General features: G+C 36.4%; 4 protein-coding genes across 4 annotated transcripts in view; 3 read left to right on the plus strand and 1 right to left on the minus strand.

Annotated features, from left to right (window-relative positions):
- Positions 1-12508, plus strand: part of LOC106140826 (uncharacterized) — a 346955-nt gene that overhangs the window by 245724 nt on the left and 88723 nt on the right. The gene's annotated exons all lie outside the window — the stretch shown is intronic.
- Positions 1443-5758, plus strand: LOC106140828 (circadian clock-controlled protein daywake). The gene is made up of 5 exons (XM_013342472.2): positions 1443-1545; positions 4138-4357; positions 4527-4657; positions 5022-5177; positions 5570-5758. The coding sequence occupies exons 1-5, from the start codon at positions 1491-1493 to the stop codon at positions 5719-5721; spliced, it is 714 nt and encodes a 237-aa protein (XP_013197926.2). The 5' UTR covers positions 1443-1490; the 3' UTR covers positions 5722-5758.
- Positions 5974-7145, plus strand: LOC106140829 (ribonuclease P protein subunit p40). The gene has a single exon (XM_013342473.2). It carries the CDS (start codon positions 6120-6122, stop codon positions 7140-7142), a length of 1023 nt encoding a protein of 340 aa, XP_013197927.2. The 5' UTR covers positions 5974-6119; the 3' UTR covers positions 7143-7145.
- LOC106140836 (superoxide dismutase [Cu-Zn]) lies at positions 7533-12080 on the minus strand. The gene is made up of 4 exons (XM_013342479.2): positions 11850-12080; positions 11053-11103; positions 9037-9207; positions 7533-8318 (listed from the first exon to the last, which is right to left on the minus strand). Exons 1-4 carry the CDS (start codon positions 11916-11918, stop codon positions 8142-8144), a joined length of 468 nt encoding a protein of 155 aa, XP_013197933.1. The 5' UTR covers positions 11919-12080; the 3' UTR covers positions 7533-8141.

A 12508-nucleotide genomic window follows, 5' to 3' on the forward strand; every position in this document is an offset into this window, starting at 1 on the left:
ATTTTAAATGAATTATACGTAAAATTCCTTGAAGGATTAATTATAAATTACACAACTTTATCTCAAATTTTCAATTGTTTTCTATTTCTTTGGGCAGTTCTCTTTGATAAGTTTGTTCGCTTGATTTACTGAAGGTTTCATGGTGAAGAAATCGTAAAAGGGGAGTACCTATACCTACAGTGGAATGAAAAAGAAACCTTTCTAAGTAGGTACTAAACCAATATTGTTTTTAACTGACTTTAAACTGTTTTGGTTATTCTCTCAGCAAACGGAAATCAACAGCAAAAGATATATAACATGACGATAATACCCACGGATCATACACACCCACACGTCTTTATCATATACGGGGTATACAGAGCCAATAGTCACAAGACCCATTAGACACATTTAGCTGGACGGCCTAAGGGTGGAATTGAGAGTCAAATTGTAGCAAATTGGTAACCCATCACCAAAACAAACAAACGCTCCTTATATGTCCTTTTTTGATTGACTTTTACCATCTGTTGTGGAAGAGGAGCAACTGTCGCCTACTTTGTTTTTCTTCGTTTCGAAAAATCAAAAAAAATATATATATTCAGTGACTGTTCTGATTTTGTTATATTTATTTCTGTGTGCAATAAAGAGTTTACAAACAAACAAACAAAATGTCATTACCGAATACTTTGAAACTCTCGCGTTGCATGATATTAAAGCATGCAAACTGGGATTAACGCGAAAAGATACCGTTTTTCCTGACCTTTCGACCGGGTTGCACTGACCGTGGTCACAGGACGACTGGTGTCCCGGCGTTCTGGTGGTATACCGACATCGGCATCATATTCAGCATCAATTCTTAGCCAAAAGTCATGACTTTTGACGAATAGGGAATTAACGCGTTAATTTGCATAGGTAGGTAAAGTAAAAATATGTCAACTACTCGTACATATGATCAAAAACTGAAAGTTTGTATTATTCTTTATTCTCTTTCACGGCATCTATGGGTAAGAGTTGTCCTATTCTGAACTGCCGGAAACCACAAGGGGCACTTCGCTAGCAGACTACATACATACATATAATCACGTCTATATCCCTTGCGGGGTAGACAAAGCCAACAGTCTTGAAAAGATTGATAGGCCACGTTCAGCTGTTTGGCTATAAGATAGAATTGAGATTCAAATAGTGACAGGTTGCTAGCCCATCGCCTAAAAGAAGAATTCCAAGTTTAATAGCCTATTCCTCATTCACCTTTTACAACATGAGACATGGAATGAGATGGATCGGTTCTATTCTTTTTCTATTGGGGCTGAGAACCACACGGCCCGCTATCAGACTAGCGTAATTGAATCGTGATAATGATCAAAAACAAGATTCAGATAAACAAATAGCCGCTGGACTCTAGCCCTAGACTCGTGGCTACCTGACGTCACCAGCTTATAAAGTTTTATATAAACAGTCCTCAGGTGAATCGTAACACAGTCAGTAATCGGTGATCGGAGGAAGGTGCAATCATGTTCAGATATTTCTGTTTTTTCGCTGTGATTCTTGCCGTACAAAGTGCATCTGGTAAGTATCACAATTTATAAGATAATATCTAAAAGTGCGGGTTGATCTCGTTATTATTTTATTTGGGAAGTTCTAATCAATCATAATCGTAATCATTTATTCCTTGAATATACAATACTTATAGGTCTTAATTATTTATTTGACGGCCTCTGTGGCGCAGCGGTGATACGCTTGTCTGTGACATCAGAGGTCCCGGGTTCGAATCCCGGTCAGGGTATGATGAGAAAAGAACTTTTTCTGATTGGCCTGGGTCTTGGATGTTTATCTATATAAGTATTTATTATAAAATATAGTATCGCTGAGTTAGTATCTCGTAACACAAGTCTCAAAGAACTTACTTCGAGGCTAACTCAATCAGTGTAATTTGTCCTAAAAATAATAAAAAAAAAAAAATAATTAGGTACAGTTTTTGTGAACACAAAGAAATTTTATTTAAACGCGCTGATTCAAATTCAAAATCTTTATTGCATATCATAAAGTACATCAGTTGAATTACAGTTGCCGCTTATAAATAAGGTACAATATGAAACATGTTGGGCATCGCAATTTTAAAATTATATGATACCAATCAATTTGTAATTATAAACTTGGGATTCTTCTTTTAGGCAACTTGTCACGATTTGAATCTTAGTTCTATCATAAAGCCTAACAGCTGAACTTGTCAGTCTTTCAAGACTGCTGGCTCTGTCTACCCTGCAAGGGATATAGACGTGATTACATGAATGAATGTATGAATTCCAATTAAATTCCTTTATTTGATATCATGGATTCTTCATTTGCGTAAACATATATTTGCATATTGAAAAATATATTGATTAGGTATGTGTACCTACTCATAGAAACAAACTCACAATATCCTAAAAGTTAACTGAAAGAGAATGTGAACATTGTTTAATTTACGTCTTTACAGTCAGGGCCTACAGTGACTGTAACTTCCACTTCAGCTTAGTGCTTAGTGATGAACTTAAGATTCAGATAATGACACGTTTCTAGCCTATCGCTTAAAAGAAAGTATACCAAGTTTATAGGCTTTTCCATTGATTAGCTTTTATATTCTGCCCATTGGATTTAAATTTACTTTTCTACTGTCGTGTGTGTGCAATTACCATAAATAAATAATTTTAATAAATTTATTAAAAATATTGGAGTTCCACAGGGATCTTTCTTCGGACTCATTCCCTTTATTATTATTTTTTGTAAATGTCAAACTTTTACTGAAATATGTATGTAATATTTTTATTATGCTTTCACGCAAAAACAGCTCAACGTATTTTAATTATAAGTTACACCACTGAACATGAAATAGTTCTTACTAGACGTAATAACACTTATGCTAAAATTAAGTCCTGAACGAAGCCGTGAGCAGAATATACTTAGTAAAGATAATATATTTTCTCATTTCCCGGAACCAGGTAACACGACCTTGAACTTCTCCGTAAGTGTCCATTAGAACCAGATACAACAATGGAAACATTGCATAATATTTACAGTGAGATTGACGCAATCTGCATAATGGCCGCGGCAAACATTAGACAAGTGACAAGTTCTATAGCTAACACGGTAGATTATGAATACCTAATTATAAAACCTAGATTTCTTTCTAGTAGCTCCTTCATGACTGGAAGTCCTAATATAATATTTCATTGATTCCGGTCGGATGTAGCCCTATTTACTTGGTCAGACCACTATTTAAATTTTTTATTCAATATTATAGGATACTGCATATCGCTTAAAATGATAGTCAAATCTTTTGATTTCACGACATTGGTTGATGTATAATAATAAATTACTTAAACCTAAGTTTACTGACGCTTCTGTCTGCAGAAGAAGTGGTTTATTAGTCTTCAACTTTAAGAAGTAGGTTTAAATTAAAAAGGGGTACCTAATAAACATGGGATTTTCATCTGCCGATTAGGTTCGATTGCCTAGGATATGTTAAAAGAAAAATTATTTGATCAACTACTGACGCCGACTAACTAACTGAATACTAGCAATTAATCAGAAGTCGTGAACTATTGAAATGAAATGTACGTATGTAGGTAAATATTGTTTCTGCTTGTTTTCCGCAGGCACTATACTTACAGGCTATTCTGTAGAAATGTTGTCAATAAATAAATTTATACGGGACAAATTACACAGATTGAGTTAGCCTAGATATACTCGTAAGTTCGAAACTTGTGTTACGAGATACTAACTCAACGATACTATATTCTATTATAAATACTAATATAGATAAACATCCAAGACCCAGACCAATCAGAGAAAGTTGGTTTCTCATCATGCCCTGACCGGGATTCGAACCCGGGACCTCCGGTGTTACAGACAAGCGTATTACCGCTGCGACACAGAGGCCGTCAATAAAAACAATTGGTTTTATGAAATCCACAAGATGTGATTGACAAAGGGTAGCTTTATGGGCCAATAGGTCATTGGTATGGTATGGGTATGATGGTATGTATGGTAAAATCCTCTCAATATTATGTCACTTTATAAATTTACGACTCCTCCTGCTAGTTATCGCTGGGTTCTTCATCACTTCGGATTATGACCTCCTCTAGTTTATGACTAAAATGATCTAACTTTTATCTCCAGCACCCTTCATCACCCCCTGTAAAGCTGGTGACAATGCCTGCATCGTGTCTTCAGCCCAGGCAGCCGTCCCAAGCATAGCCGAGGGCGTCCCCGACTTAGGCATCAAACCCCTGGACCCCATGGTTATACCGCTGATCCAGAGCGACCAGGGAGGGCTACACTTGGTATTTAGGGATACAGTAGTCACCGGCATGAAGGGATGTGTCGTTGAGGGCATCAAGTAAGTGATTATGTCTACTACAATATTAATATTTCTTTAAGTATTGGGCACCTATTTCTAGAAATTCCTTTGAGAAAGCCAGTTCTCTTCTGATTCCCATGGATGCGACGCCTCGGTTGAATGCCTATAGTATCTAAATCTTATATTCTCCTTCTCCTTCTACTTCCAGACACGACTTGTCAAAGAGCAAGCAGACGGTCACCATTCGTTGCTCGGTGACTTTGAAGGGAGACTACACCCTTGATGGAAGAATCATCATTCTCCCGGTCCAGGGAGAAGGGAAATATACTATCACTATACGTAAGTAATACATACGATTTGCGATGCCAAATCTATATACATAATTCACGTCTATAATTTGCGGGGTAGATAAAGAATTGAGTGGCAGGTTGAGTACATATGAGTAAGGTTTCTTTGCGAAGGTTGTGGACGTCATTATAGGAGTCGCTTGCAACTTTCTATAAACCTGACTAGTCTAATCCAGGATCATGGGCGAAAAGAGAACTCCGGGCTCCCCTCCAGAGAATTAAGGATACGTAACGGGGAAGGAATAAAATCTACTTTAGTTAAAGATGTACAGTTTGAATGCTGATTTTTCGTTATATGTGGATTAGGGACTCTCTCCCTTGAAAGAGAACTCTCAAAATTGCCTGCTTTTTTTCAGGAGACATTCTAATTAAGACCTTTACGGAGCTGAAGACGGTCCAGGGAAGTGACGGCAAGCCCCACTGGCATATTCAGAACTGGTCGTACAAGTATGACACCAAGACAGGGGCGCGTTTCCAATTCGATAACCTGTTTAATGGAAATAGAATACTTGGTAAGGCTTACTTAGCTAGTCTGTTTCTTTACAGGTGTCACTGATCATTAAAAAGTTGAATTACCAATGAAAGCGTAACTATTTTAAGATAATATATAGATCCATGGTCAAGGGCGAACCTCGGGCTCCTGTCTAGAGTATAACCAGGAGTAAGAAGAAGAATATATAGGTGTAGGAATATATGTCGTATCAAATTTACTTTAAACTATATAATTAATGTGTCGTCATCGTGCATTGCACTCAATTGTAAAGTTTTTGCGATGCCAAATCTACTAGTACGTATTAATCTTTAATAAAAATATGCTATGAAATCCATACAAGTACATAAAACAAACTTAATTTTATTTACCAGTTATATAGTATGTAAATTGTAAGAAATAAACCTTTTACAGCGGATCCAGTCGATCAATTCCTGAACAGCAACTGGCGGGAAGTGATGCAGGAGGTTGCTCCGCCTATCGTGAAGGCCACTGTACAGGGCGTTGTGGAAGCTGTGGAGGCACTTTACAAGGCTGTGCCGGCTGAACATCTGTTTATTAGCTAGTCTGTTTCTTAGAAAATAAAGTTATTTTTTATTATTATTGGTATTGTATTGACTTATAACTGCCATATATCCACGCAACATTCTGAATTCGATTGAAATAACAATTCAGTAACAAATACAACATCCCTCTTTTTTAGATATGGGAGTTTGAAAAAAAGGACTTATTTCTATTCATATGCGTATTCTTCAAATAAAATTTTTCAATCAATGTCATGCACTCAGCACGTGTCAGTACTGTCAATATCAACACCTCAGGCGATTGTTTTGATTTGCTTTTTGAGGTTATGTTCTTGTGTACATACCTACCTGTTTAGAAATTTCATCTATGGGAATTTCATTATATTGGTTGATGTCAAGGTATCTGCTTTCTTATAGTCATCAAATACATATAGACAATCATGTTGTGTCCAGAAGTATTGAATTTTCCATCCCCAAAGGTGTTAACGAATCACAGAAAAAGCGAGAATCTTGAACCCATTACAGATGTGATCAAAATGAACAATTTCTACAAAAGTATAATAATTACTTGTCCAGATGAATTGAAGACCCCAAATGCAATCGAGGAACTATTGTTGGAAGACTCAGACTATTACAAAATATCAAATTGTTCGCTTACAGAGTTTTTAGAACCTGTTTTCATAAACAGTTTTGTACAAAATGGTGATATTTACTGCTTATCAGCTAATAGAAACTGTATGATTCAGAACTGTGCGGCTATCACTCCCAACGGTATATTGACTATCCATATTGTAGAATATATATATCAAACACTGGGATTGGAAGGAACAAAAAGACCGCATAATTTCTACGAAGTCAACATAGACTTGAAAAACTTGAGGCATCCAGAAAAAATACGGAATGCATTGAGTAAGTTAGAGCAATTCAATTTCTACATAATCTGGGAGCCCAATAATGAAGATATTTGTCCATCGTCAATAGCAAAATATTTCAATGATAAGAATATTTCAGTGGCACTTTGTACTCAACAAGTGCAGCAAGTAACACCTGTAATAAGTGAAATCCCTTCAGTACATGATGTGGATATAGAAGATATGGTGGAATGGATTGGGTTGTTAGCGCACAATGCTGATTTCTCAGATACTGAGAACTATATTAGTACATATTCATTGCCAGTGAGTGAGAAGTCTATTAAATCTACTCGAATTTCTGTTCTGATTGTAAAAGGGCTTTTTACTCCAGCTACTTTAGTGAAAGTGTGTAAAAGCCTATCAGAATATGTTTCATCAAGAGATTTAGACCACTACTGGGCATCCATTAGTATTCAGAGCTGTGAAGATAGTCTATGGAAGTGGAACGTAGGCAGCCCAATGATGTTCCAATCTCATGATTCGTCATGTAATGTTTTCTTTACTGAATCAGAGAATATATTGTATTCAATTGGTCAATTAAAATATTCATGAGAAGTTGATTTTATGTTACCCATTATAAAAGCATGATCCCCTATCCCCTACTTTGTAGTACACTTACTACAAAGGCCAACTTTGATAATACATACATAATACTTTTCTTTAATTTCCAGCTACAATCTAATAAATAATATTTGATGGTGTATACACAGACCATTACTTGTCTGCTTAATGACAAATTAATCAGGCATGCAACCATAAAAATTGCACTTTATATTATTCATCTTGGTTATGATTGTGGATGAAGGCGAAAGAAGTACTTACGCAGGGATCATGGCGAGATGTAGTCTCTGCCTACCCCTCCGGGAAAGAGGCGTGATTTTATGTATGCATTATAATTAGTTACCTATATGTAGGCTAAGGGCAATAAGAAAAACCAAAATGTAGTTCCTTTATAATTTATTGAAACAAAACAAACAGCAGACGATCTGCAAATAGTAACCATTTGTTCAGAAATGCAGAATACAATAGCAAGTAAACACACACCAATAGTTCTAAAACTAATTAACTATACATTTAATCTTATTTGCCACTGTTGTGACTATTTTGATTATATTTTACTGTTTATACTACTACATTCTTAGATAATTTCTCCTCATTTATTACAAACTGTATAAGAGAATAGCAGTATAAATACAATAAATAGAAATTTCGAAAAGCGATAATGTACCAATAAGCCACTGGGATTTTCTTATCTAGAGAAGTTTTGAGACCATTGAAATGGAGACATTCACTGAAACACGACAAAAATGATTTCTCATAAATATATGAACCAGTCATCAGCAGTTTACATGGTCAGACCACTTATTGTTGGATACAAATATTGACAATGTGGATTAAATGTGACTCTTCTATTTAAAAACTTCTTTTTTATTGGTCTTATATTCAATTTCAAACACCAATAACGGCCAACTCGTATTTTTAAATTTGGAATCATCATCTACCGTCGTTTCAATGAACAGTCTCTCTAGAATGGTCTATCTATGGATGTTTCTAGACTTTAGCCAGGCCGATGACGCCGCAGGCGATGCGAGCCCCGGCGTTGCCCGTGGTCTTGCTCAGCTCGTGGCCGCCGAGCCCCATGTCGTCGGGGTCCGCGTGAACAACTAGAGTGCGCCCGATTATGCTGTTGGGGCCCACCAGTGATATCAGATTGTCTTGGATGCACACCTGTAACAGATAAAACATGTTTTTAATTAATGCATAAAATTCATTCATTATATAATCACGTCTATATCCCTTGCGGGGTAGACAAGCCACGTCCAGCCAACAGCTGAACGTGGCTTGTCTACCCCCTAATATAATTGAGATAAACCATCGCCTAAAAGATTAACGCGAAGCTCAAGACCGAGCGGGATGGCGACGCACTGTGGATGCCCTCTGCCCTAGCTAGGGGACATAGGACCTTAAGTCAAGTAAGTCATCGCCTAAAAGAAGAATCCCAAATTTATTAGTCGCTTTTTGCGACATCCACGGGAAAGAGATGGTCCTTTCTTTTTTAAATTGGTGCTGGGAACCTCACGGCATAAAATTCATTTAAATTAATGCATTGGAGACTTCTATTTAACGAGTTCACTGTTACTTTTTGAATCAAAATTCCATCATCAAGCTATACAGCAGAATGTGGCGTTTCAGTCTGTTCAAGACTTGTGGCTCTGTCTACCCTGTTAAGGATATAGACGTGATTGTATGTATTTCAACATTTTTGGTTGAAATCCCATATTTGTTGTCCTTCTTGAAAGAGCCGTTGTCAGCGGCTGATTTGGTGCAATGGGGGAGTGCCTTTGAGTCACTAGCCCAAGATTGGACCACAACCAGGCTATCTTTCCAGGACTGTTGGCTCTGTCTTCCCTGCATGAATATTGACATGACTATAAGTATAGCAAACCTTGGTGACACCCTTGTCGCTGTAAGCCTCGATGTTGCCAAGGTCTCCAATGTGTCTCACTGTAGCATCTGGGGCTCCGTGGTCATTCTTCAGGGGGTTGAAGTGAGCCCCCGCCGAGGTGCAGCCGTTTGTGTTGTCCCCGAACTCGTGCACGTGGAAACCGTGCTTGCCCTAGAAATTATAAGGTTATGTTTAGCGCCAGTTTTGGTAAAAGACAATAATAAAAAACAGTTAAACAAAAATCGTCCATGTGGTTCCCAGGACCAATAAAAAGAAGGAAAAGGACTACTCCATCTCTTTCCCGTGGATGTCGTAAAATGCGACTCAGGGATAGACTTATAAATTTGGGATTCTTCTTTTAGGCGATGGGCTATAAACCTATCACTATTTGAATTTCAAGTCCATCATAAAGTCATACAGCTGAACGTGGCCTTTCAGTCTTTACAAGACTTTCGGTTCTGTCTACCCCGCAAGGGATTAGAGACATAATTATACGTATGTATGTACAATAACAAAATTAAATATGTGGGCACTAGACCTTAATAAGTAGGTAAAACTTATGCATAAAATAAATATAGAGAAATGGGATTATCTTTCTATTAGATATATGTATCTATAAAATAAGTAGATATAATCAGATTTAAGTGATGTGACGTCAAAAAGTGATACCTTGTTTCCAATTTTGTAAATAAAGCTATTCTATTCTAAATAACAGAACAAATAATGATTGGTAGGTACCATACCACTCAACACTATAAACAGTTTCCTACGTACATACAAACATATATTCACGTCTATATCCCATGCAGGGTAGACAGAGCCAACAATCTTGTAAAGACTGTATGACGCTTCAGCTGTTTGGCTTAATGGTAGAATTGAGATTCTAGATTTCTGTGACAGGTTGCTAGCACATTGCTTAAAAAGAATCCCAAGTTTGTAAGCCGATCCCTTAGTCGCCTTTTACAACATCCATGGGAAAGAGGTGGAGTGGCCCTATTATTTTTTGTATTGGTGCCGGGAACCATACAGCACATCCTACGTATCTACCAAAACTCATCATTCTGGTGTGGGATTCATAAGTTATCACAGTCACAGAGATTTTTTGACAGAAGGGAAATTTAATAAGGCCACCAAGGCCAGACGCGTGTAGTCGACTTTTACGGCATTGACAGTTAAAAAAGTCTTTATGTTTTATTTATGTCTACTAAATGTGTAATGAGTGAAAACTATTTTCTTGCATGTATGTAGGTAGGTAAACTTATTTACGACTTGAATTTATCATACTCAGCAGATAATACAAAATTAAACATTGATTAAAACTATTTGCAAAACACTTGAAACCTTATTCACCATACATTGCCTATTATGTATGAAGATCAATATGCTTGTCTTTAATAAAAAGTCAATGTATTGTGTATTTCATAATGTAATGATTCAGCAAATTTGAAAACAACATTATCAAGTAGGTATGTTGTTTCACCTACATTATATGTATATGTGTATTTATCATTGGTACAAGGCCATGAACTGTGTGTTAATATGGCTGTTCATGCTTAAATCATAGCATATTTTTACATTATTAAATACATACATACATAAAATCACGTACATCCCTTGCAGGGTAGACAGAGCCTACTGTCTTGAAAATACTGAAAGGCTGTCTGGCTTAAGAAGGCCATTGACACCATTATTTCATTATGATTTTTCTTCTCATGTTTTTAAATTAATTCATAAATGTCATAAAAATATTTTTTTAATACATTTTGTGACAAATTTCACATAATGTGGGTCTGTTCTTCTGCCACAGAATATAATTTATTTGTTTTTATAACAGTTATAAATTAATTTTATAAGATAGAGATAGCAGAACATTTGACTTATCTAGACTTTATACAGCTAGATTGAATTGCACAATAGTCTTGGTTATAGTTTAGGTCAAATTTACTTTTCAAACTTTAGAGGTGATAAAGACATGATTCATAGATAGTAGCGATGTAACCCATACTTTATATTTACCTTGGTAAGTCCCTTGACTTCACCAGAAAGAACAACTGGAGATTTTTCATCCTGAAATATAGAAAATTAATAATTGAACAGTGTATGAAGTAAAGATGGTAATAAGCTTGCTAACTAATTGATGTTTTGATAGTGAACATACACATATGATCTCATCTATATCCCTTAAAGGATAGACAGAGCTTAAAGTCTTCAAAAGACTGAAAGGCCACTTTCGGCTTTTGGCTTAGTGATGGAAATGAGATTCAAATAGTGACAGGTTGCTGGCCCGTTGCCTACAAGAGGAATCCCAAGCTTTATTAGCCTATCCCTTAGTCGACTTTTACGACATCTATGGAAAAGATATGAAGTGGTCCTATTCTAAAGTGCAGGCAACATAATACTACTAAGTGAAGGGAATATTAAAAACAGTGTGGTGGAACCTGAACATTGAACAAACATTCAGGCAATAGAATTGTAACCAAAAATGCAATCGTAATAACAGCACAGGCTTATGAAAGTCAGACAGGAAACACTTCAATTTATTAACTACTTAACTGATTTTCCTATTTGTTTATCTTTTTCTACGACAGGGAGAAGTAACAGCCAAGATCCACATGCAAATCGCAAATCATAATTTTGCAAAAGTAGCTAAGCGTCTTTATGTTTAAATACGTACCTACATGTTGTATTCTAATTAGATCATTAAAAACAGGTATTACAGAAATAGCAGAGAATTGCTGTTGACAATTATGAAAGATAAATGTTATACCTATCAAGGTTAAAGTCTGGTTTTACGGAATAATCATGGAAATTACCCTCTGTTCGAAGAATACAGTGCCGGTGACATCTCCGTTCAGAACGCACACTGCTTTTAGTTTGGCCATTGTAATGGATAGTATAAAGAAGAGACAAATTAGTTATTTATGTATTAATGCAAATGATTTTTATCCAGATTTTTATAAATTATTACTGAGAGATAACGCAAACGGAAACGTCGGCCGCTACACGAACTACGAAAACGATGAATGACTTTAGACTGACGTCTGACGTTTGTGACTTACTTTACTTACGTACCTAACATAGGCATGGGCGTTGAATGAACGAATGCTATATTTCTCATCCATGTCGACTAGTTCACTAATGAACTACCTACTTTTTCTTGCCCATTCCAACGTAAACAGAATGTGGTTCCGTCAGACGACGTAAACTAGTCGGAAAAATCGTCAACGACCCATTACTTACTAACTGCTGCTGGTATTGACATTACCAGTAGGTACATATTTCTATAGAGAAAAAAAAATCTGTTGTAAAAATGAGCCCCCGCCCCCACAGACGGACAACCGGAGGATAACCAATTACTTAATACCTACATGTAAGGGTTCCGTTTTTTCCTTTTGAGGTATTAAATTTAACATTAAACCCAAAATAGTATTGACGATAACTGAGTTATCGATAGCCTATCGATAATGGAATA

This window comes from Amyelois transitella, chromosome 8 (genome assembly GCF_032362555.1).
Source record: "Amyelois transitella isolate CPQ chromosome 8, ilAmyTran1.1, whole genome shotgun sequence".
Classification (NCBI taxonomy): Eukaryota; Metazoa; Arthropoda; class Insecta; order Lepidoptera; family Pyralidae; genus Amyelois; species Amyelois transitella.